The sequence below is a fragment of the Lacerta agilis genome, chromosome 3 (assembly GCF_009819535.1).
Source record: "Lacerta agilis isolate rLacAgi1 chromosome 3, rLacAgi1.pri, whole genome shotgun sequence".
Classification (NCBI taxonomy): Eukaryota; Metazoa; Chordata; class Lepidosauria; order Squamata; family Lacertidae; genus Lacerta; species Lacerta agilis.
Genome location: NC_046314.1, coordinates 55,116,044 through 55,142,819, shown reverse-complemented (window position 1 = coordinate 55,142,819; position 26,776 = coordinate 55,116,044). Strand labels below are relative to the sequence as shown.

At 42.8% G+C, this 26,776-nt stretch overlaps 1 protein-coding gene across 1 annotated transcript in view; it reads left to right on the top strand.

Annotated features, from left to right (window-relative positions):
- Window positions 1-26,776, top strand: part of PTPRK (protein tyrosine phosphatase receptor type K) — a 332,596-nt gene that overhangs the window by 109,297 nt on the left and 196,523 nt on the right. The window contains 1 exon segment of the mRNA XM_033143751.1: window positions 13,959-14,230. Coding sequence (XP_032999642.1) covers window positions 13,959-14,230 — 272 coding nt within the window.

The window sequence follows — 26,776 nt, the reverse complement described above, 5'->3', positions numbered from 1 at the left end:
CACTCCCAGTCACCAGTCTAGCTGCCGCATTTTGGATTAATTGCAGTTTCCGGGTCACCTTCAAAGGCAGCCCCACATAGAGCGCATTGCAGTAGTCCAAGCGGGAGATAACCAGAGCATGCACCACTTTGGTGAGACAGTCCGCGGGCAGGTAGGGTCTCAGCCTGCGTACCAGGTGGAGCTGGTAGACAGCTGCCCTGGATACAGAATTAACCTGCGCTTCCATGGACAGCTGTGAGTCCAAAATGACTCCCAGGCTGCGCACCTGGTCCTTCAGGGGCACAGTTACCCCATTCAGGACCAGGGAATCCTCCACACCTGCCCTCCTCCTGTCCCCCAAGAACAGTACTTCTGTCTTGTCAGGATTCAACCTCAATCTGTTAGCCGCCATCCATCCTCCAACCGCCTCCAGGCACTCACACAGGACCTTCACGGCCTTCACTGGTTCTGATTTGAAAGAGAGGTAGAGCTGGGTATCATCCGCATACTGATGAACACCCAGCCCAAACCCCCTGATGATCTCTCCCAGCGGCTTCATATAGATATTAAAAAGCATGGGGGAGAGGACAGAACCCTGAGGCACCCCACAAGTGAGAGCCCAGGGGTCTGAACACTCATCCCCCACCACCACTTTCTGAACACGGCCCAGGAGGAAGGAGCGGAACCACTGTATAACAGTGCCTCCAGCTCCCAACCCCTCTAGCCGGTCTAGAAGGATGTTATGGTCGATGGTGTCAAAGGCCGCTGAGAGATCCAGCAGAACTAGGAAACAGCTCTCACCTTTGTCCCTAGCCCGCCGGAGATCATCGACCAGCGCGACCAAGGCGGTTTCAGTCCCATGGTGAGGCCTGAATCCCGATTGGAAGGGATCCAAAGTGGGAAGTGGTTGCAGGGTAAAAAGCAAAGCTCCCATGCAGGTCAGAGCCTCATCAGTACCTTTCAAAATATGCTCTCCGTTTAATTTTCGTATAGAGTTGGGTAACTTGAGACCTTCCAGTTGATGTTGGATTGCAACTCCCATCAGCCCCATCCAACATGGCCAATAGCCAGGCATGATGAGAACTGTAGCCCAATGACACCCGGAACGCGACAAGTTCCTCACCCCTTCTTTCCAGCATTCCCTACCACATAGGTAGAATTCCTTACCGTGAAAGAAAGTCTGCTCTAGTTTCTTCCCCCTCAGCATCTTTTATCAAAGGAGGGAGAAAAGGTTCCTTTCTTTACAGTGTGCTTTCCTTGTTACTGACAAGCTCTCTGTAACAAAAACTGCAGGCTCTGCTACCCTCCAGGAGGGAGTTTAAGGTAAAAAGGTAAAGGTAAAGGACCCCTGACAGTTAAGTCCAGTCGCGAATGACTCTGGGGTTGCCGCGCACATCTTGCTTTACTGGCCAAGGGAGCCGGCCTTTGTCCACAGACAGTTTTTCTGGGTCATGTGGCCAGCATGACTAAGCTGCTTCTGGCGAAACTAGAGCAGTGCACGGAAACACCGTTTACCTTCCTGCCAGAGTGGTACCTATTTATCTACTTGCACTTTGATGTGCTTTCGAACTGCTAGGTCGGCAGGAGCTGGCACAGAGCAACGGGAGCTCACCCCGTCGCAGGGATTCAAACTGCCGGCCTTCCAATCGGCAAGCCCTAGGCTCAGTGGTTTAGACCACAGCGCCACTCGTATCAAGTTTCAGGTACATAAAAGTAAAACATACAGAGCAATATTAATACCAAACAAAAAAAACAACAAGTGTGGGACGATCAGTTTTTAAATCAGTGATTGGTAGGTTCCGTATCTACGTCAAATATAGCCCATAATGTTACGTGAGAAGGCAAAGAATGCCCTCACACAATACACTTTCTTTGTGGCCTGCTTCCCAAAAGGTTGGTTTACTGCTGGCCATCAGAAGACTTTTAAATGAAATGCATTTTCCTCTCCATTGCAGGTTCTTATAGGATAATGTATTAAAATAAAGTACCGGTATATGAATATACAAGAAATACATGCATTTGTTCAGGAGTTTTAAAGGAAAGATCTGGCCCCCCTCAATCCTTTCTCCCCAATAATATAACTAGATTTTTTAAATACAAAAACCAACACACAAACTGAATAATGCATAATTATACTACATCCCGCCTAGTCCTAAGTCTTACCTCTCAACAGTTCAAAGAGTGATCAGAAACCTAGACACCCTGCCCCACTGACATGACCTAGAAAAACAAGCTTAAAGCCTGGCCCCTCTAGAGTCAGAATCTCCAGTGCCCTCAAAATATGCCTTAAAAACCTTTGTAGTGCCTCTGGAATTATTCATTTAAGAGGAGGCATGATTTGTGAGACAGGACACGACAGTGCAGTGCTGAAAAAGCTCAGCGGTCTTGGTTACAGCACATTCTGTATTCTGTTTAAACCACTATTTTAATATGCAGCGCTTGCACTTTTTAAAAAAAAACTTCTGAGTTTTTTATTTAAAACACAGTAGCCTGTCAGCAAATAAAAGCTTAACGCCAAACAGTGTGTGGCATGCAAGGGAGGGAAGAGGGTGGGGTGGGGTGTGGGACAGACCCTGTTCAAGATTCTCCATGTAAGTCATGGCTTCTTAAAGCTTTCCCCCCCTTGATAACAGTTAGCTTTTCAAATCAGTCTTTAACCACTCTTGCTTGGAATTTGAAGGGGGCACGGAAAGCCAAATGAACATGAAAATCTCTGCCTAGATGAATGAGTCTCACATTTTTTTACTTGATCATTTTAAGGAGGTGAATATCAAATGAATTTGGATGCCTACTGTAGCTTATCTTGCTAAATTCCCATTTTGCTCAGCCAGCTCATTCTCATATGAAGTATCCAGCTTTTGAACAACACTTTTCCATTTCTAGTTGAAGCTAAAGAATGCAGGTGCTTTTTTATCATAATACTGTAGTGGGTGATTTCACAGCCTCCAGTGTCATTTCTCTGGGTCCCCCCACCCTTCATAACTTAACAAGCATTTTACAATACTGATTGTAAGCAGAGATGGAGACGTGTCTAATTCAGACACAGGTATGATTCCCTTTGTCACCCCAGCTTGATAAGGCTTGAAACAGTGATACTTGTTTTCTCCCTTGGGCAATAATTGTAACCAAAGCTACATTTCGGTTTGGAGACATTTCTATTGCTTAAAAGAGCAGTCCAGCAACCAGTATTTCCTAACACTGTTATGCAAGATTCCTTTTGGTATGGACATCCATGACTAAGCATCTATGACAAAAGAATCTCATGAAAGACAAAAGCTTGTAATTGTTCTAAACGTCACTCAGCTAATTCTCCCAACAAAAGATAAAGTGAATTATTTTTAGCATTTGCTCAGGAATCTTCCACATTAATACAGTTTCCACTAGGCTCCAAACCTCAATTCTGGTCAGTCCAGGCACAGCAAATTAGTTTGGGCTGCTATCACTGCAGCTTTTGATGAAAACTGAGGCACACTGTTGTAATGAGCTGTTGCATAGGCTACCATTAAAATGTAAAATAAGAGCAGCACTGCTGAATCAGACCAAAGAGAGATAGCTTCCTTCTATCTGCTTTCTTCATACCATGCATAATTTTACACTTCTGTCATGTGCCCCATTACTCACCGTTTTTGTTAACTGAAAAGTCTCCAAATAGTGCACAGTAAACCTTTCCTCATTAGGGGAGTTACTCCAATCCTTGATCACCTTGGCTGTCACTTTCTACACATTTTCTAGCTCTACAATACCCTTTTTGAGTTGAGGTGATCAGACCTCTACACTAAGGTTACCAGACACCCCCGTTTCCCAGGGACAGACCCCGGATTTACAAATCAGTCCCCTAACAAAATCCATCTGTTTAGTAGGAAGTTGAAAAGTGTCCCCGGATTCATTGAAAAAAATCTGGTAACATTACTCTACACAGCATCCCAAGTGCAGTTGCACCAAATCTATAATGGCATTATTATATTGCCAGCGGTGCCCATTTATGTACTTGCACTTGACGTGCTTTCGAACTGCTATGTTGGCATGAGCAGGGACTGAGCAACGGGAGCTCACTCCGTCGTGGGGATTTGAACCACCGACCTAGGCAAGCCCTAGGCTCTGTGGTTTAACCCACAGATTACCATCCAGTTAATGATAATTATAATGGAAATACAAAAACAAATCCTATTTCCTGAAAGCTTCACTTCTTTCACCCTTGGGTATCACAGTGGCGTTTTGATCCTGCAAATGATCTGTAAGTAGTGCCCTGGGTAAAATCTTGAAACCAACCACCTGTCTCCTTGATCCTTGCCCATCCTGGCTTATAAAAGCTAGCCGGGAGGGGCTGGGCGATGGGCTGCGCGGGGTGGTGAATGCTTCCCTCTGTGAGGGAGCCTTCCCAGCCCCGCTGAAAGAGGCGGTCATTAAACCGCTTCTTAAAAAAACATCTTTAGACCCGGCCAATATGGCCAACTATCGCCTAGTCTCAAATCTACCATTCTTGGGCAAGGTGATTGAGAGGGTGGTTGCTGAACAACTCCAGGCACGCCTGGAAGAAGCGGACCATTTGGATCCCTTCCAATCGGGATTCAGGCCTCACCATGGGACTGAAACCGCCTTGGTCGCGCTGGTCGATGATCTCCGGCGGGCTAGGGACAAAGGTGAGAGCTGTTTCCTAGTTCTGCTGGATCTCTCAGCGGCCTTTGACACCATCGACCATAACATCCTTCTAGACCGGCTAGAGGGGTTGGGAGCTGGAGGCACTGTTATACAGTGGTTCCGCTCCTTCCTCCTGGGCCGTGTTCAGAAAGTGGTGGTGGGGGATGAGTGTTCAGACCCCTGGGCTCTCACTTGTGGGGTGCCTCAGGGTTCTGTCCTCTCCCCCATGCTTTTTAATATCTATATGAAGCCGCTGGGAGACATCATCAGGGGGTTTGGGCTGGGTGTTCATCAGTATGCGGATGATACCCAGCTCTACCTCTCTTTCAAATCAGAACCAGTGAAGGCCGTGAAGGTCCTGTGTGAGTGCCTGGAGGCGGTTGGAGGATGGATGGCGGCTAACAGATTGAGGTTGAATCCTGACAAGACAGAAGTACTGTTCTTGGGGGACAGGAGGAGGGCAGGTGTGGAGGATTCCCTGGTCCTGAATGGGGTAACTGTGCCCCTGAAGGACCAGGTGCGCAGCCTGGGAGTCATTTTGGACTCACAGCTGTCCATGGAAGCGCAGGTTAATTCTGTATCCAGGGCAGCTGTCTACCAGCTCCACCTGGTACGCAGGCTGAGACCCTACCTGCCCGCGGACTGTCTCACCAAAGTGGTGCATGCTCTGGTTATCTCCCGCTTGGACTACTGCAATGCGCTCTATGTGGGGCTGCCCTTGAAGGTGACCCGGAAACTGCAATTAATCCAAAATGCGGCAGCTAGACTGGTGACTGGGAGTGGCCGCCGAGACCACATAACACCGGTCCTGAGAGATCTGCATTGGCTCCCAGTACGTTTCCGAGCACAATTCAAAGTGTTGGTGCTGACCTTTAAAGCCCTAAACGGCCTCGGTCCTGTATACCTGAAGGAGCGTCTCCACCCCCATCATTCAGCCCGGACACTGAGATCCAGCGCCGAGGGCCTTCTGTCTGTTCCCTCACTGCGAGAAGCAAAACTACAGGGAACCAGGCAGAGGGCCTTCTCGGTAGTGGCGCCCGCCCTGTGGAACGCCCTCCCATCACGGTCAGGGAAATAAACAACTACCTGACATTCAGAAAAAACCTGAAGGCAGCCCTTTTTAGGGAAGTTTTTAATGTTTGATATTGTTGTATTTGGTTTCTGTTGGAAGCCGCCCAGAGTGGCTGGGGAAATCCAGCCAGATGGGCGGGGTACAAATAATAAATATTATTATTATTATTATTATTGAATGCAACTAAAAACATGGAAGTTTCTCAAAATGGTTCCCTTCCCCCTTTTCTTGTCTTTAAATGGGCCTTATTTAGTGATGCTAAATAATAGCTGGGTACTTAATAAGCAGCATTGTAATATTCCTTTATTGCCTAGCTTAACTTGCAGATATTAAAATAACACAGAGCAACACATCTGCCTAATTATATTGAAGGGAGCTCAAGAAACCACAATTTTGCTTCTGCTTTTGTCACCACGAACAAGCTGCAGGCATTGCCTACAAATGAAAAAAGATATTAAGACCCTTGTTAGGAGAGAGCCTGTGATGTGAAAAGAGGGATGGTCCTGAGGTTTCAAAAGCAACTTCTTTCAGGTTGTTGTAATGCAGGAAAGGCCATGACCATGCAGAGTGATTTGATTTGAGGGCATTGGGTTTCTTTGAGAATTGGACCATAACTCTTTAGCTCACTTGATTGCAGACTGGCTTATGGTAAGATCGTTAGTTTCGGCAAGACACCTGTGGTGTTCTCTTTAATTAGTGGAGCTTGTCAAGAGCATACATCAAGTAATTAGTCACTAACTACTCGATCACTGAAAACGTAATAAATAAAGTGGGTCATGAATCGAGAGCAAACAGGGCAGCCAGTAATTAAAGGGTTCTTTTCCCCTGCTGACCATATGCATATAATCATAGCCAGGACCCTGTATTATTGTCTAGACTGTGAGGTCTGAGTTGGAAAGTACCTATGCCTTGGTGAGTAATTTAAGTACTTCATTAGTGCCCTACAGTTTATGGCACAGGTCATGCCAGAGACAGGTGGTAGAGCTAGGCTGACCGGTGGTCTGACCTGCAGTATAATCATGTCAAAATGGAAGCTTCATATGCCAATTTGCCTGCTTCATTAGTGCTTCATTAGTTTATGGCACAGGTTATGTCAGAGTCAGGTTACGGGGCTAGACCAATTGTTGGTATGATCTCATTTTGGTATAGTCATGCAAAACTGGAAGTGTTTTGCCATCTTCTCATCAAGCGTGATTTTGGCTTCAAATTCTGTTTACACTAGCCATTTCCCAAAAGTTTATGTATAGATGGTCAGACTGCTAGTTCATTCATTAACTTGTTCATGCGCGCATGTCTTGTTGATTTCTTCCTTGTGGTTTTATTATCACAGTAAGCCCACCATTTAAGAGTATTTAACTTGTGCACATTCAGCTTTACACATGTGGCAAAAAAATTAAAAATTACAAAGGGGGCAGATTCCAGGAAAAGTGACTTTGGCAACCACACCAGTGTTTTTTAACTATATGTGATTTTTGCTTTACTCTATTACATTTATATTCCATATTTCCTTTAAAGAACTCAAGGTGGCAAACATGGTTCTTTCCTGTCATTTAAATTTAGTGTGACAAGGTGGTATAATGATCAAAAAGCCACAGTTGTATAACACAACAGGTAATGCAGTGTAAAATGCATGATAGAAACCAGAAAAGGAGTCCTGGGATTATACCGTATTTTTTGCTCCATAAGACGCACTTTTTTCCTCCTGAAAAGTAAGGGGAAATACCTGTGCGTCTTATGAAGCGAATGGTGGTCCCTGGAGCTGAATTGCCCAGGGGCCAAAAGCAGACTGTGCTTTTTAATTTACAAAGAGAAAGGGGAGTGTTGAAAGGACCCCGCTCAGCAGCTGATCAGCAAGAGATCGGGAGAGAGATAAGAGTCCCTGCTCCCTTTCAGCCACGCCCTCCTTTGTTGAATGTGCTGCAGAGGGAGGTTGTTGTTTTCCCCCAGGAACATGTGACTGGCTGATTAGATTATCTGTCTGCAAACAGTAGAATGTCTCCCTTTCCTTAAGATTTTTCAGAAATGTGAGTTAAACCCCATAAAAATGGGGCTTTTCCTCTTTGCTTTTCCCCCTTTGCAAAAGGAGCTTTGCTTTTCCCCCCTTTGCAAAAAAAGCTGCAAAACCTTTAGCTGATCCTTAAAAAACAAAAAAACCCAGGGCTTTTCCCTTTGCAAAAAAGCTGCAAAACCTTTAGCTGATCCTAAAAAAGGCCTTTTGCCTTTGCAAAAACAGCTGCAAAACTTTTAGCTGATCCTTAAAAAAAACCAAAAAAAAAAAAAACACCCAGGGCTTTTAGAGGAGGAAAACCAGAAAAATATTTTTTCCCTTGTTTCCTCCTCTAAAAATGAGGTGCGCCCTATGGTCCGGTGCGTCCAATGGAGCGAAAAATACGGTAATCAGGAACCCTGATGCCATAATCCCCAAGTCTGAATGCACTCTGAATCATTGTTGTCACCCAGGGTCAACAGCTATGGGTTGGCTGGCCTTGATAGCCAAGGCAAAACTTGTGGTTGCTCAGATTACAATTCTCCCCTTGTCTCTGGCCTTTCACTGTGCCTTCGTGTGAGGTCAAGGAGGAACCCCACCTGGGCATGTCAGCAGCACAGCGACTATCCCATCTCCCCTCTTCACAGCTGCAGAGGGTAAGAGGCATCTTGGTTTGGTTCTGCATCACTGTCTGATTTTGCACCTCCAACAAGAGGTCGTAGCAGCTTTGCAACTGCAGCGGCAATCTCTGTCCCCTTTGCATCTGCCAAGACTAGGAGGTTGGGATTTTGTTTTTGCTTGCCAGTTGATAGCTAGTGACACACTAGATGTAGGAACCAGGATTCAACACATTGCAAATAAGTCTTTGCTCATTGTTCCAAACTCAGTGTTCAACAAGGCAGCGATGGGGAATGCTTTTTGATGCTTCCAAAATAAAGCATACATTTTCCATGTAACTGCATTACTTTTATTTCACTCAGGTTTCTTTATGAATTCACAATTGAAGGATGTAATAGCTACCAAGTATACTGAGAGAAATAAATGTGTTTTATTAGCTGTGAGAAAGTTTCATTCTTTTTAGCATTTCAAGGTACTTATTTTTCCCCCTGCCAGGCAAAGCTGTATAATAACCCAAACTCTACAGTGTAACTGTTCCATTGGGCCTCTGCACCTCTGGTTCTATTTATTAATTTATATTTCACAAAATAATGGGCATGTCTGAGATTGCTGAAGAATATAGCCTGGTTAGGCCTTTGTTGTGAGTTGTTGATGCAATCTTTTTTCTCTCTTTCATTATATCAGCTTGCTACCGGTAACTGCCATTTTTAGGGCTCTGGCTGAACATAATAAAGCTGCTATTCTCAAACTTATTTGGGTTGTTAAGGTCGCACCCCACCCCCCACCCCCCACACACCCTTCCCTGCCTCACCCAACCCTGGGATTGCAGAAGTGGGGCTCTACAATCATCACTGGGCCAGATTATTATTATTTTGTACCCTGCCCATCTGAAGGTATTGCCCCAGCCACTCTGGGCGGTTTCTAGCATATAAAAACATATAAAAACAACAGTAAAAAGCTTCCTTATAAATGTATCCTCTTCTCTTCTCTTCTCTTCTCTTCTCTTCTCTTCTCTTGGTAAAGCAGATAGCAAGGCCACTTGCAAGGAGGTGATCCACCATGCAGTGTGTGACACCAGCCCTTCTGGCATTCTCAGAGAATGGAAGGATTTTGCTGAACTAATTGCTGTGGTTTTGTTTCCTTTGAAGTGGCTCTTGCAATCTATAGCACCACCTAGAGCAGGGATGGGGACCTTTCTCAGCCCAAGGGACCACATATGCCAGTACAGCTGTATTGAGGCAACACTGGGTGTTGAAATTTTGCACCCCTAACAATTCTGCACCTGGGGCCAACACCCCTATGACCCCCTTCCACACTGTGCCACTGGCACGAGAGAAGAATTAACTGGCAGGGGTATTCTCCAGGTTTATTACAACAGCTGCTGCAGATGTCAGCTTTCGAGGCCTGAGTTGTGAACAAACCTGGGCTTAGCATCAGGGTTTGCTTGGAGACAGACAAACCACAAGTGCTGCATCAGAAGTCATGCTTAACTAAGTTTGGTGGTTTGTTGCTCCCAGCTCAACATAGGAAGCAGTGAAATGGGAGTGATTCAGCAACATGCACTAGCCTATTGATCACATTAAGCCATGGTTGTGATGCACAAATGTGACTGTCGCTTCTCTTTATTATCATCTATATAGTGGCCATTTCTTGCCCTGGCAGCTGTGATTCATAGCTAAGCAAAGTGTTCAAAATACAGTCGTACCTTGGTTCTCAAATTTAATCCATTCTGGGAGTTTGTTTGACTCCCAAAACGGTTCGAATACCAAGGCGCGGCTTCCGATTGGCTGCAGGAGCTACCTGCAGCCAGTCAGAAGCCATGAAAGTTGCACCAGACATTTGGCTTCTGAAAAATGTTTGCAAACCAGAACACTCACTTCCTGCTTTGCGACATTCGGGAGCTGATTTGTTCGACAACTAAGGCGTTCGACTACCAAGGTACAACTTGAGTTATTCGGGGCTAACACAGTGCTACCAAACAAAACTTTAAAGGGCAGTCCTTTTGGTGTGGTGATTTTAAAATACTAACACGCAGGTGGTAGGATTGTTTTTCCTAGTAATTTAGTTTTGTAAGCGGGTGAGGTGTTTTGAGGTTTTTTTTGGGTTTTTAAGGAAGCCAGAATAGAGTGAAGTGAACAAAGTACAATCTTTGATGCTATAACCATTTTTATAACTTTTTAAAAAGATATTCAATTTTACTGTTGCATTGTTTTTAAGTGGAAATCCCTTTTAATATACCAATTTCTTTATATTGGCAGGAAGAATAATGAAACTTATGTTACAATAGTCACAATAGGAGCCCTGGCCCACCTTTAAGAATTCCTTTGGACTAATTAGAGCGTTTTTCTTCTGTTCATTCCTGGCTGCTTGCCTGCTTTGGTCTTGTTGCTTGCCTTAGGGCCAAGGTAGATGCTATCTGGGCAAAGGTGTGGTTCAATGCAAATACATTCTTGAATCTGCTTTTGGGCTCACTTCCAGTTTTGAAGCCTGGATGAGGTGGAAATGCATTCAGGGTAGGGATGGGACAGAAGATTCTTAAAGAGCAGCTTACCTGTTTCATTTTTCTTATCAGCCTATTTTTCCCTTGAAAGCTTGGTGGCATAAAGAAGTCTTTGTTTACCTGAAGCTTAAAAGAGATGGTGCCAATTTCACCTCTCTAGGAATGGAGCTCCATAAACTGGGTGCTGTAATTGCAGAGGTTCCAGCCAACTCTGCTTCTGAAATGGTGGAACGCATAGCAGAACTTCCAATATTCAACACAGCAGATGAACGGGAGGAGGTGGTTCCAAACGATTCAGGGTTTTGTAGTTAAAAAAACAAACAGCAACCAAGAACTTACTGGAAGCCTTTGCACATGGCAGCAGAATACTGCTATTACAGTGGTACCTCTGGTTACAAACTTAATTCGTTCCAGAGGTCCGTTCTTAACCTGAAACCGTTCTTAACCTGAGGTACCACTTTAGCTAATGGGACCTCCCACTGCCGCCACACAATTTCTGTTCTCATCCTGAGGTAAAGTTCTTAACCCGAGGCACTACTTCCGGGTTAGTGGAGTCTGTAACCCGAAATGTTTGTAACCTAAGGTGTTTGTAGTCCTATTGCATGTTCACCCCATCAAAAATATAACTATATCGGGTGTTGATCTGGTTGCCACATTTCCCACAAGCTGAAATTTCCACAGGCAGCCTAAAATACAGCGCAATAAGTTAACCCAATCAGAGCATGTGTGACAGTGGGCAGATCGGCTTTTCCCATGAAAGATCATAGCTATAGCACATGACTCGGAAATTTGGGGAAAAGAACCTAAAAAGTTGCCTTATACTGAGCCAAACCAAAGGTCAAGCTGGTCCATACTGACTGGTCTCAGCTCTCCGTGGTCTTAGAATGAAGTCTTTCCCATCCCTACCTGGAAATAATAGAATCATAGAGATGGAAGGGACCCTTGGGATTATCTAGTCCAACCCCCTGCAATGCAGGAATATGTAGCTGTCCAGGGACAAAACCTGCAACCTTGGCATTATCAGCCAACTGAGCTCTTTGAGTCAGGGATTGAGTTTTTGCATGCAAATCATGTAACATACCATGAAACGCTGGCCCTTCCCTGGGCTGTCAACCGATCAAAAAAATAATAGTCATAGCAGATTGATAGATTCATTGAATAAATGTGAAATGGTTAAAAAATAGTTATTATTAAAAGTATTTATATAGCACCCTTAATGAAAAGATTTCAGGGCTGTTAACAATAGAATCCAATAGAACAGTGTTTTTCAACCTTTTTTAGGCAAAGGCACACTTGTTTCATGAAAAAAATCACGAGGCACACCACCATTAGAAAATGTTAAAAAAATTAACTCTGTGCCTATATTGACTATATATAAAGTAATTCTCTTGAATTTTTCAATTTTCCCCACGGCACACCAGGCAACATCTCGCGGCACACTAGTGTGCCGCGGAACAGTGGTTGAAAAACACTGCAATAGAATAACCACATGCAATACAATTAAAAAAAAATGTTGACCCCCATGTACTAAGCCCTTTGAGCCATACACCAGTGAAATGCTGGGGCATTTGAATTCAGGTGCACCTGCAGTATAAGTGCACCTGAACATGCAAGCTCTCCAAAATCCGCATAATGAATCTAATAGATTCAGTACCCTAGGTGAAGGATACCTAAGATAAATAATTGCGGGGTCTCTGAGTTCAGGCACTTCCCATTGAGCAGGTATGTGGGGATTGAGCCGTTTAACATATGTGACTCTCTCTGCTGACCTCTTTCTGCTCAACAATATATATATGCATTTGAGGACAGCAATGTCCATGCAACTACTGAGTCCATAAAATATTTTAGTCTGTGTGCTATGTACCTTGTAGAAATTATGCCAGACACTCCTAATAAAGTTCTCTGATCCGTCACTGATCGTAACTGCCAATAATTATAAATGTAAATATACTTGTGTCAGTTTATTCCCAGATTTAAGAAGCAAACTGGAAAAAAAATAATTTGGTAAGCTGCCAGTGTAGTCTTCCCATTATTTCTTTTAAATATCACTTCAGTGGTTACTGTCTAGTTAATCAAATGTAAATGTGAACTGGACTCTTGAACTTTAGCTGCTTTTTCTTTACAAAAAAATATTTTTTGTTTCAATAGATGCACAAGTAAAATATAATTGCATGTCAGTAATAAACCTTTTTAGAGGTGTTTTTGAATCTGCAAAGCATTACTGTCTGTGTTATTAGACACTAACTTTAGCAATGCTGAATTGCTTGGAAAGGCAATTAAAAGGTTTGTACACAAACAAAATAAATGCTGATTTTTCTGTCACATACTGACCTATTTTTTATTTTCATTGAGCAATAACCTTTCAGCAATCTATCCTGCATTACCTCAAGTGCATTTTCAAGAGTAGTTAATAAAGATCTCCAGAAAGCTAGTTGGCATGCAGAATAGCCTCATTGCATATAAATGTAGATAAATGGTTTCAAAAGTGTAAGTGTCAGTAATCTATTATAAACCATTTTCTTAAAAGCCAAAACAGCCAAACGAACACTGAATTTTGCTGTATTTCTTTTGGCATCATGTTTATGAAGAAGGGCCAGTTCCTCCAGTAAGACAAAGATGGTCAACTGTTACTTACTCACAGGCCTGCAGATGTCAACCTAGTTGAACATCTGACCATTGGCCATGCTGGTTGGGGTTTTGACAGGGCTTTAGACAAGGGCCCCTTCTAGCCCTACCAGGAAATCCTGAGGATTGAACTTGGGAACTTCTGTGCTGCCACTGAGCTAGTCCTTTGCTCCTATGGATATTGGGAAGTCTTATCAGAATGGTATAAGAGATTTTTCATGAGCCCCTTTATCCCATTATAAAATCACTAATATAAACTTCCATATAAATGCACTGATGTAAATTTGAGAACTCCAGCTATCAGATGCTGGTGGCATCTGATCAGTCTCTGTGGAGGAAGAATGTTAAATTCTTTATCCACCAAAGCCCATGGCCCCCTTTTTCCTTGACACCTCCTCCTAATTTCCCCAGATGCAAGGCCTTGTGCCAGGAGATCATGGCGCATGACCAAAAAGTGCACAAACATTGTGAAGGCAGGAACCACTTCCTTTCCCCAAATGTCTGGATTTCATGACCTTTTTTCTTCCTTCTTTTCTCAGGGTCGTACATGATAGTGGATTCTTCACACCACAGCCACGGAGAGAAGGCTCGACTTCAGCTTCCAACTATGAAAGAGAATGACACACACTGTGTTGATTTCAGCTACCTTTTGTACAGCAAGAAAGGGGCGAGCCCTGGAACTCTGAACATATTGGTTAGGGTAAACAAGGGCCCCCTGGCGAATCCCATTTGGAATGTGACTGGCTCCACAGGCAAAGACTGGCTACGGGCAGAACTGGCTGTCAGCACCTTCTGGCCCAATGAATACCAGGTAAACATTTTTTTTATTTTATTTCTTGCAATTGTTGTGTTTTCTGCTTAAAGGAATGCTAATTCCCAAAGGGGGTTATACTGTGACTTTCATCAAAGTGGAAACACAGCAAGGCAGTATCTTGAAATATGTTGCACTTCTCTAGTGAGGAGAAAAAGGAGAAATGGGAAAAGTGCACTTAGGAGACATCTGAAAGCAGCCCTGTTTAGATGGGCGGGGTATAAATAATGATAATAATAATAACAATAACAATAACAATAACAATAATAAGTAGTAGTAGTAGTAGTACTTTAGAGTTATAACACACACCCAGCCTGAGAGCTGGCTTTGAGAAAATGCTCCCTTGCTCCTCAATACCCAAACATGTTGTGTCTGGCCAATTATTATTTACCTGGTTTCCTAGTACGCAGCATTCTTGTGCATCTAATTTTAAGCACCCAGCCTCTTCATGTAAGGAATCTGTGATACTGTGCCTTAACTATCCCTTCTCCTATTTCACCCAGTGTTGCTACTCTACACAGACACAACAGATTTTCTGTGTCTTTCTCCCAACACTGTGGCCAGAGTGGCCTTCTCCATCCTAATCTTATAAGCCACCCATCTCTTTGTTCTCTTCTGCTATTATTATCATCATCAGGGATCTGAGTATCCTATGCTGCAGAAACATTCAGTGCCAAGAGAACACAAACTTAATTCCAGTAACAGCTGACATCCACATTACAACTCTGTCCTGCTTCTCTCTCTCTCTCTCTCTCTCTCTCTCTCTCTCTCTCTCTCTCTCTCTCTCTCTCTCTCACACACACACACACACACACACACAGAGTTCTACCCTCCATTTTATCCTTGCAAAAGCACGTCAAAGTTTGAAAAGCACCTAGCAGTTTGAAAGCACGTCAAAGTGCAAGTAGATAAATAGGTACCGCTCCGGCGGGAAGGTAAACGGCGTTTCCGTGCGCTGCTCTGGTTCGCTAGAAGCGGCTTTGTCATGCTGGCCACATGACCCAGAAGCTGTACGCCAGCTCCCTCAGCCAGTAAAGCGAGATGAGCGCCACAACCCCAGAGTCGGCCACGACTGGACCTAATGGTCAGGGGTCCCTTTACCTTTACCTTTAATAGTCTTTTACAGTCATACCTCTGAATGTTGCGAACACTGCAGGTTACATTTTTTCAGGTTGTGCTCGCACCGAATCCGGAAGTACTGGAATGTTCCAGTACTTCCGGGTTTCGGCACTCACACATGCGCAGAAGCACCAAATCGCAACCTACGCGTGCACAGCAGAGGCGCTGCGGGTTGCGAATGTGCCTCCTGCATGAATCACAATCGCAACCCAAGCATCCACTGTATAAATGTCAATATATAAAATAAACCCATGCTACACCCTGCTGGACTTTTGATTGCTAGGCCAGAAGGTGGTGGGGCACATTCCCCCTCCCCTCATTTTTCACTTTCCCCCCTCCCATTCATTTAACAGGAGTGAAGAGAACTATACCAGCCCCAAGACTGTCATAGGTTTTATCCCTTGTTGGGGAAATGAAAGGTCACTGGATCTTGCGAATGCTATGCTGATCCTAGTCCCATTGCTTTTGTCTGTTACTATGCTTTGTACTTTTGTGTTTCTATATTGTAAACCATCCTGTGATCCTCGGATGGAGGGCAATATAGATATTTAATAAACAGAATCATGGAATTGTAGAGTTGGAAGGGACCTCAAAGGAAGCTGTGCTGCACAAGAGCTCTCCTTCCTCTATCCCTTGCCATTTGAGGCTTTTGTTTAAGCACACACAGCAAAGTGAATACTAAGGGAAAATTAAATCTCTTCTATTTCTCTCCATCAAAAGAGGAGGAGGTTGGAAGCTCTTGTTTACACAAGCTCTCTATTATAGTCAGTTGTATCTCGTTCTAAATGCCACCTAATGGAGTGTAGTTGGAAGCTGTATAATCTTGTACAATTTCATGTGTGGAGAGAGCCCGTCAGTGTGAATTGTTTTCTCTGTCTTTGAACACTGAGCCTTTTTTTGTGTGTGTGTTTCCTTTTGTAAGGGCTTCCTTTAAGGGCATGAGGGCAACACAGCTGCTTAAAAAGCACTGATTTCTGTGTGCACGTTTCTCCCCCCCCCCAATCCTAGTTTTAATGTTGCGTTACAACTAAAGAGCATGGCATGAATGTCTCCTTTGTTCAGCTGCAATTCTCTGTGACAATGCTCCAGTTCAGTAACTCTGCTGGCTGCATGTTCGCCCCTGTAGAGAGTTTAGCAAACACTAGCAGAATGCCACACAAATTTTAAGATGGGATTGACAGCCGTGAATTTGCTTTTCAAGAATTTGCTGTGCTGTAACGCATAACACAGGCCCAAGTCATGCAAACAGGTTCCATGTTACAGAGCCTAGGGTAAATAAAGCACACATACAAATATGTGCATGAATACTATCCTTTAAATTAATCCCAAGGAGGATGTATAATTGCACAGGTAAGCCAAGACCCCTATGCAGGCAGGTAGGATGTGAGATTCTGACTACCACCAAGGTTATGCTGTCATTTCCCTCCATCTTATCCTCTGAATGATTAACTCAAGTAATAGAATGTTTAACTTGTAGCTGGTGTGTGACTGCCAGGAAAACATTTTAATTTTATTTGTGTGTGCGTGTGTGTGTGTGTGCTCGTGCGCTTGGAAATAATTGCTTTGAAACTGGCACATATGTGAATGCCTTGTAATCATCTGGCAGTGTTTGCTTTTAGCAGCATCACTTAATAGGCATTGATCCTGCTGGGAAAGATTGAAGTGAGTTCTGGGAATTTGCTGCCCCACTTGGGCATAGTGGGGTTTGGTATGCCTGTCCTTGGATGCAGATGACTCAGAGTGTGAGATGGCAGCCTGTGCAGTGTTGAGGGACGAATAAGGCAGCTAGATTTAATCTTTGTTTAATTTGTTAGCATAACAGTTTTCTCAGCTATCAGATGAGGGTCAGGTCTCTCGTCGTAAAAAAGAACAGAGGTATTGTCCAGTGTGAGGCATGCCAGTTTATTTAGATGGGGCTTCAGTCCATCTATTCAGCTCGAGAACACTAAACATAAGATCAGGCCAGTGGTCTGTCCAGTCCAGCATCCTGGTCTCATAGCCAACCAGATGCCTGATAGAAGCAGGATCTGAGCTGCTCTCCTCTCTGCAGTTTCCAGCCACTGGAACTCAGAAGCATACTGCCTCCAACCATAGAGACAGAACTTAAGACATCGTGGCTAATAGGTAGTCACTGATCGCCTTTTTGTCCTTAATTTTTTCTAATTCCCCCTCTAAAGCCATCCAAGTTGGGGACCATCACTGCCTTCTGTGGGAGCAAATTCTGTAGTTTAACTGTGTACTCTATCAATAAATAGCCTGATTCTCCATGAATTTGTCTAATCCTCTTTTAAAACTATCTAGGCTGGTGGCCACCACTGCCTCTAGTGGGAGCAAGTTCCAGAGTTTAACCATGCATTGCACGAAGCAGTACTTTCTTTTGTCTGTCCTGAATCCTCTACCATTGAGCTTCGTTGGTGGTCCTTGAGCTCTAGTGTTCTGAGAGAGGGAGAAAACCTTTCTGCTGAAATAGCATGATGATGGTGGAGTGGCATAAAAGTTAAATTGTGTGCTCAGTTTATATGATTCTCCTCCTCCTTCTTTCCTTGGTTGAATTGCGTTTCCACTGTGCTGTTTTAGTGCTGCTGCCCCTGGCTGAATGGAGGAACCATGGCAGCAATACTAGTACTCTACCCTGAGGACTTGGGAGTGGTGTTATGGGGGAGGGGAATGGACTAGAACATTAATCAAAATGGAAAAAAAAACCAACACAAGTGGAAACTGATTAAAATGTCTCCACACTGTTTAATCTCACCATGAAGTCTGTACAAGTCAGGTGTGAGAAATTCATGTAGCATTTGAAGAATATGTAAACCACTTTGAGGTTTGTATGTTTTCAGGCTTGTTGTTGTCATTTTTAAACAATCAAGTGGTATATGACTCTTATGAAATAAATGAATAAAATATGGTGCTGAAAAAGGCTTAAGTTCCATAGCAACTCTTTGACTCACCTCTCTAATCAGTAGGCTTCAGCTTATGCATGGTGCAGTCAAGAGAATGTGCTTGGCAGACGTTAAAAGAGAGAGCAATGCTAGATAGGAAAAGGGTTGTCTGTTTGATATATTGAAGCAACCAATTCACTGTTTTATAGGTTAAGGCCTGCACTGTGAATTATTCTCGGGGGGGGGGGGGAGTTGATTGGACTTGAGTGCCAATGTAACTTGATTCTAGCAAACTCATCCGTGAGTTTATAAAAGTTCAACAATACCATTGTCACTTTGATGATTTTTGGTTTCAAACAATGTCAAAAACTATGTCTACTCCCATAGTAGTATCTAGTTTCACTCCATTCTTAATGGACTACACACACACACACACACACACACACACACACTTACACTTCTCCAATTTTTTAAAAAGCCGTTCTCTAGCCATAAGATAAAATAAAACAAATGTTTACAAAAATGTGTACATTAGGGGACAGTGGGCATATATTTGTGAAATAAAGCATGTAAAATGTGTTTCGTTAGGCAAAACTGATTGCAAAAATGTGTGTAGTAGGATCAATGTGCACCAAAGTGCCAGCTATTTTTCATGAGCAAAAAAATGCAAAAACAATGCCCCTAAATGCAAACTGATGTGGAAAACTTGGATTTAAGATTTGAAAAATGAGACACTGAGAGAAACTGAAGTTGACACATTCATCAATCCCTACTTGCAGCCCAGACCCTTGTCAACTGGATCCTTGTCTTCTTTGAAGGTCCAAACTCAGGTTTAGTGCCAAGGAACTAAACTAAGAATCAGAGAAAGTCCCCAATGTCAATTTCACTTCTGCCACGAACACACTGGGTAGCCTTAAATAAATCACATGCCTCGTTAGCCTTGGGGTTGTGTCCAAAGTAGTGCTAAGTAAGTCTGCCTGCCTGCCTAAGGATTTCCCTTTCCTCCACTATGTATTCCCATATCTGATCTGAGGCTTCCTGGTACAGATTTGAAGGGTACAGGGAAAGTTGGGGGGGGGGGAGTTCCACTCCACAAGGAAAAATCCTTGCAGTAATGGGATGTGTCGGTTTGATACCACCCTTGGCTCCCCATCTTCACAATATGAATGACAATGCTAACCTGCTTTACAAGGAAGTTGTAAAGCAAAGTAATGGATGTGAAACACTTTTAAGAGACATTTTGAAGTGCTGTATAAATGCTAAATATAATAATAAATGCTCTCAAGGAATTCCCTGTCCCCAATCCATATATTTAGAGGTAGTCTATTGAGGTCAGAAATGGGGAGAGAATGATCTTACATTCTCTCAAAAGATCTTTTATTAAGTACTTCATTGCCTCTGGAAGATTTGCACAGCAACTACCAAGCAGTGTCTTTCTTTTCAAAATGCAACACAAGTGGTTTTATTTCCAAGTTCCTTGTCAATCATTTGGTCTCTTTTGGCCCCCTTTCAAAAATAACCCATCTGCAGCATATTGAGTCCATGCTGTTTTGTAGTCCTTCCTTTGCTTTTGCAAATGAGGTGGCTCTGAACAGAGGGGCCTTCATTCATAAGGTCACCTTTTCGTGAACTTCTTCCATGAGGGATTTTATCCATTTAGAAGGATCAATAAACAAAAAAGTTTGACAGGTTTAGCATTCCAATGCGGAGTGGCTGGAGATAAGCAAATATTAGTAATGAGAGAATGCGCTTGATTGCAGAGAAGATTATGATTTTCAGTGACAAATTCCTGTTTGTTCATTAAATACCCCGCCAACTTTCATGTGTTGATATATTGTGCCACATCCTCTGACACCTCGAAGCAATTCATCCATTTAGTTATGATGTAGAATGGAGCAGTGCTTTGTGAAACTGCAATAGTCAGCCATGAGCTCATGTTGCGCTCTCTTTTCCAAAAAAACAGGGCTGGGATCAGTCCACATGGCTAAATGCAGCCCTGGAATTCTCCCCAAGCCATCCCACTTCCTCAGCTGGCAACATCTCTCTCCAGGCCACACCCTCCATCGACCCTGATCCACACCTCCAAGTGCTTTTTGCGGGGCTGCAATGTGTCCTTTCTTGTCTGGATGGAGAGTGTGTATGTTGGGTGTGGGGGAAAGATGTAGAAATATTTGACTTTTACACTGCTGGAATGTAGCCTCCTGTACGAAAGTAAGAGTCCACTCTGGCCATGCCCGCAGAAAGTTGCAATCTAGGGAATATGGCCTTTGGGTCAACAAAGGTCCTCCCTCCTCCCTGCTATAAAAGACTGCAGCTACTTAAGATTTCCCCATTTTTGCATCTGCAGACAAATAGTTTGTTTTGAACTGCATCATAACATCAGGCGATCTATGATCAAATATCCCCTAAAGTCATTCCCCCCCCCCCAAAAAAATGGCAATACAACTATGGGAGGAATAGCTGCTGGGGGATACAGGAGCAAACTCTTCCCCATACCCTTTTCCTAATTGAAATATTCTTATTTGCTCTAGGCACGGGGAGATGCAGGTTACATATTGTTCCTGTACATTGCCTACTCCAACTGAAATATGTGATAGGGACTGGAAAATGTACTGATTCCAAAACAATAGGTTTGATCTAGTGGGGAGGGCCATAGGTGTGTAGTAGAACATCTGCCCTGGATGCAGATGGTCCCAGGTAGGAGCAGGAGACACACTTGTTGGAAATCCTGGACCCACGTTGCCAGTCAGCATAGGCAGTACTGCACTAGACGGACCAGTCGTCTGACTCAGGATCATCGTATGAGGCAGTTTCCTATGTTACAAAGTTTTTCTTTCCACAAATGGTAGGAGTTTTGCATTCATGAAAGGGGGTCCATCCATAAGCAAAGGTGCCTTCCATTCATAGAACAAACCATTAGTGATTGTGCTGACCATTAAGGCCATGAATGGCATCATTTTGTACTGCTGTGTATCTAAATTGCCTGAAACATATGCCTCAACACTTTAGTGAACACCCTGATTTTGCAATTGACTGCTCAAGAGAATGGCATGCATTGCATCGCTCCAGTTTTCTGGTTATTGTGACATGATTCCAACATCTCTGAATGCCGTACCGCAAATTGGGAACACAGATAAAAACTGCTCGTAAAACATTTTCTGGAAAGGCTGCCTCCATATATGGATTTTCATCGTTTGGGGGCTACACTCAAAAATGGAACGAAAACGTTGGCTCTGTAAATGGAAAAAATGAAGGGGGGAAATGTGACACAAAAATATAGTACATACAGTTAGCTCGATGCTTGCTCTTTGTGGAAGGCAGATGTATCAGTTCTGGGACTGCAGCAGAACACTTGAAAGCGTATAATTATCTTAAATGATAACAAGAACTATTCGTTTTGCAATTGAGGTTGTCCAAAGGAGGCTAGTCTCTGATTTTTATCCTTTTAAGATAATGTTACACTGCTATGTAAGGAAAAAACACCAAGAAGAAAGCTTGCCACTAAAAATTGTGTTTTATTTGCAATATTCACAGGACTGTTTGCAATTATATTGACCTTGGGCGGTTTTTTTTTTTTAAGTGTGTGTGTAATCAAAGACAATTGAATTCACACTAAAGAAGAAATTGTTTATTAATGGATTTCATTCAACTAAGATTAACCCAGAGAAGACCCAATGTTCCCCTCTTCCCCTAGCCTACAAAAGACCACGTTTGGTAAGTTAAAAACGGTTTACTTACAAATTGTCCAAAGGTCAGATTCATGTGCTTTTTCATACATCATTTAGAAAAAAATTGCATAGGCAGTGTCGCGGGCCCTTCGCCCTGTACAGCCCACCCCCGGACGTTTTACGGTCTATGAGTGCTGCACCAACGACAAACAGTCCCCAGCTGCAGCCCTTCAGACTACTAGCTGGATCCTGCTTACTTCATTCACCACAGACGAGGATATTGTGAACTAAAAAGATGTTTATTGCGTACAAAGCTTGTGGTTGCTGATAAATAAAAGGTTGTTCAATAAGCTTATAACAGTTGTCCTATACCGGCCTAATACCTCTAAATATTACCGGCCTAATACCTCTAATAGTTAACTAAATATCAATAACAACGCGTTTCACAATCTCTTTATCCTCTCTGCTAACATCCACCTAAGACTCTAAACTCCCAGCTCTATCTCGTGACTCACACTTCAACTTCAACTCCCCGCACTTAACTCTAATTCCTCCTGCCCACACTTCAACTCTAACTTCAACTAACTCACTGCCCACTGGGAGGGGTGTTTTATACCGAGGCTAAGCCCGCCCCTGAGGGTTCTAACTGTCAGAACACTTAACCCCTACCTGGCATGAGGCTAGTTCTCCACATACCTCCCTCCTTTTTAGGTTTGTATCAGAGGAGTTACTAGCCAAAGTATCCCTCTGATACAAACAACATTTTTAAACATCACTATAGACATTACATAAACAAACATTTTATAACTCTTACCTATATTACCTAACTATGGCATAATATTACATCTTCAGTAAAAGTACATATAGTTGTGAACATTATATACAATAGTTCATGCAGCATAAGGTCTTTATTGCAGGAAAAACCGTAACTGTCCTTTAACCTTTGTCTTTGGGTCTTCATTATAAGGCGTCTGCGATGATGTTTAGGATCCTTTCACGCTCCTTATCGTCCTTAACCGTCGCAAGAAGTATCTTTCTCTGGGCACCAGTCTTTTCTCTGCCATACGTGATGGAATGTAAGCTGTCTTCCTCGGCCCGATGACACAGTCCCATTCCGATCTCTGCACTCGAGGCGTCTGTAACGATTGTGGATCCCAAGCTGGGTAGAGTCCTTGTTTCTCAGGGTCAAAAGCTCTCTTAGTTCAACCTCTCCCTCCTTCAGGATCTCTGTTAAATGTTTAAGCTCGCAGACTTGTACACACATCTCCAGGTCATCATAAGCTGCATAAACACTGGTTGTCTGGCTTTTAAATGCACTGGGAACTATTTTCAGAAGTTTGTGTATATCTTCTTTTTTAGTCAGCTTGCTGAAGCTTTCTAGGCAAGCGTGATCATTTAATGAAAGTAGGCTAAAAAACTCTGATTGCTTATTGCTCATAGCAATCTCCCTTGTTGTCAGTTCATCTTTGGTCTGTATTGATTTATCAGTTCCCACTTCGAGCAATTTTAAGACTACTTTTGTATGCCTTTGACGTGGTAGCCCTGTTGATGCTGTGTAACCACATTCATTTTGGACATTTATTTGTGTTGCATGAGCAGCAGGGTACCCATCCTCCCACCACACAATCTCTAGTGTAGGACACACTTTCACTTTCATAGAAAGTCGATGGGACCCCATGCCAGCTATAACTTCTAGCACGTCTTTCTTTCTATCTTTCCAACTGATGAATGGTTTATCATAAATTTGACTAGTTGTTCTAACTGATCTCACAGATAGGTCACTGGTCATATTGCAGGTAGACGCTCCTTTACCAATATCACAGGCTTTTTCAACAACGTGACTACTGTAGTCTAGATTGGGTTCATGGTTTGGTGACTGGGTTGGGTTTATCATATTCTTATGCATGACCCGCCTCCCTTCACCGTATTGAATTATATCATTTACATCATTCATGTTTGAAATGATCTTAAAAGGACCTTCCCAGGTCAGTTGTAACTTATTCCCTTTTACTGGTCTGATTAATAAAATATCCTGTCCTGGCTCAAAAGATCTCACACGTGCCTTTTTGTCATACCAAACTTTCTGTTTGTGCTGAGCAACCTTGCAATGTTCTCCTGCCAGTTCTAGTGATCGTTTAAGAGTGTTCTGCAATTTAAATAGGTAGTCAACTACATTAAATCGCGCTACAAGGCCATTGGTCTGTGGGTGGTCAAGGGTACTGATGATATGTTTTATCCCACACCTCTCCCACAAACGCTGCATCAGTTTAGAGGTAAATGAGGCTCCAAGGTCTGTCACGATCTGTTCTACAAACCCTAGCCGACACATATAACTTATTAGAGCTGAAGCCACTGTTTCAGTCTCTATGTTTCGTAACGGAATCGCTTCCGGATATTTAGTCGCAAACTCTACAATAGTCCACAAATAATGATTTCCCCTGCGACTGGCTTTTGGCAGTCGTCCCATTACATCTATTACTAAACGTTGGAAGGGTTGTGATATTATGGGCAAGGGGCATAATTGTGCTTTCGTTTTATCTTGCCCATGTCCTTGTGATTGGCAAGTATGGCACGTTCGACAAAATAACTTTATTTGCTTGCCCATCCCAGGCCAAAAGAAATTTTGGGACACCCTTTGTTTGGTTCTGGTGATACCCAAATGACCTCCAAATATACTGCCATGTGCATGTTGTATTATTTTGGTTCTAAATTCAGTAGGTACTATTAGTTGCTTGTGGATTTCATTACCCCCTCTATTAGGCTTTAAAAGAATCTCTCTGTATAGCAGCCCATTATTGACTATAAACCGCTCCGGGCTTTCAGGGGTTAATACTGTATTCACGGCTGTGGCTTGAAAATATTTCTGTAAATCTGTATCTAGTTTCTGCTTGGCTGCAAAACTAGCTGCTTGACTATTTGTAACTGGCATTATACTTGTATCTTGTGTCAGTTCAACAATTGTATCAGGCCTTTCCTCCTGAGGTAACTGTCGCAGTTTTTGTGCCCTAGTTATTACAAATGCACTCTGTACATGGTCAAGTAAATCCCACCCGATTAACATTGGAGCTGGGATTTCTGGTGAAACTGCTACTTGCCATTTTCCAGACCATTGTTTATATGTCAGATTAACTAATGCGACTGGCAAGATTTCTGGCTGTTTTGATATTCCTTTTAAACTGATTGTTTTGCCTTTAATAAAGTCTTCTGGCTTTAACAAATCAGGATGTACAATACTAATCTGAGACCCTGTGTCTTTTAAGCCTTTATATGGTTTACCATTCACCCAAATTTCTTCTCCTGTTTTGTGTAATAGCATGTCATCTTGTTGAATTATATAGCACCTCACAACTTGGGCCACTGGTAACTCATCAGCCTCTGACTGGGCCTCGGTTGTCGTGGCAACCATGTTGGCAGTTGGCTCTGTCTCCACAGTTTGGACACAATATGTCTGCTTCTGAGGGATAGTATTTGCACTCCTAGTTCTGATTTCAGTTCTACAGTCCAGTTGTCTATGGCCTTTTTTCCCACATTGCCAACAGATTAATTCAGGCCTTTTACCCTCACTATATTTATTTACTTTTCCCTCAGTCCCCCCCGTTGTCATAGGCGTGTTATGGGGAACATTTGCATTGGCGGGAAAAATTTTCTTGGCAGTTTCTGTGGTAAACTTTGTGGGCTGTTGCATTCTCTTAAACTTATTTGTTTCCCACTGTTTGTCCTTATATTTTGGGGCATCATAAGCGTGTTCTCGGATTTCATTTATTTCATCTGCCAGATTAGCAGCTTCCAGGATGGTTTTAGGGCGTCTTTCTTTAATTAAATACTTCAGATGACTATTAATCGTGTCATAAAATTGTTCCAATGCGATCACCTCTTTTATTTTTGCCACAGAATCGGCACCCTCCTGTTCTAGCCACTTGTTTAAATAATTTGTAGTTTTAGCTCCTAGTTGAGCAAATGTTTCCTCACGCACTTTTTTATTGTTCTAAACTTTTGTCTCAGTTGTTCTGCAGTAATTCCGAATCTAACATAAACCAATTGTTTAAATGCTTCAAAATCTTTAGATTGATCAGATGGCATTTGAGAATAAATCTCTGTTAATGTTCCACTAATACGCGCTCTCAGTATTTGCATTTTCTCCTCATCTTTTACTTCAAAATCTTCGCAAGCCCTCTCAAAAGAAATGATAAACGCTTCAGGATCGTCTTTATCTCTGAAGTCAGGGAATCTTTTTAAATCCACCCTGCTAGGATTTTGTGTGGAACTATTGTTGTTGTTTCTATTTTCTACAGCTGATAATTCAAGTCTTTTCATTTCTAATAAATATTCTCTTTCTTCCCGTTCTCTTTCTCTCTCAATAGCTAAGGTCATTTCTTTCTCTTTCAGTTCTCTCTCTTTTGCCTCAGCTTGTAATTTTAATTCTCTCTCTTTTGCCTCAGCTTGTAACTTTAATTCTCTCTCTTTCAGTGCCATTGCCTCCCTTTCTCTTTCAATATCTAGCTTTGCTAGTTCGATTTTCAAATTAAATTCCTTCTCAAGTTTCCATTTTTCAAATTCCTCTGAGGCTTTAAAACTCGTCCCCTCAGTAGGATTTTTGTTAACTGTTTCAGTACTGGTTTCCTCAATCTGGGAAACCCCATTTTCTTCTTCAGAGCTTTCTACTTGTGAGTCCCTAAGAGCTGTTTTAGTCTTTCTAGGTGGCATTTTCTAGTTATCTGGTGGTATTATATTTGTACTTAAATCAAGGATGTTTCAGTTAAACTATTCCTCCAGGCTTAGTTTCCACAGCTTAGGTCCAAAGTCACGCCTAAAGTTACCTCAGTGCACTTTGTCCAGCGTACTTTTCCGACCTCTCACTATAAACCTTTCTGCCTGAAATA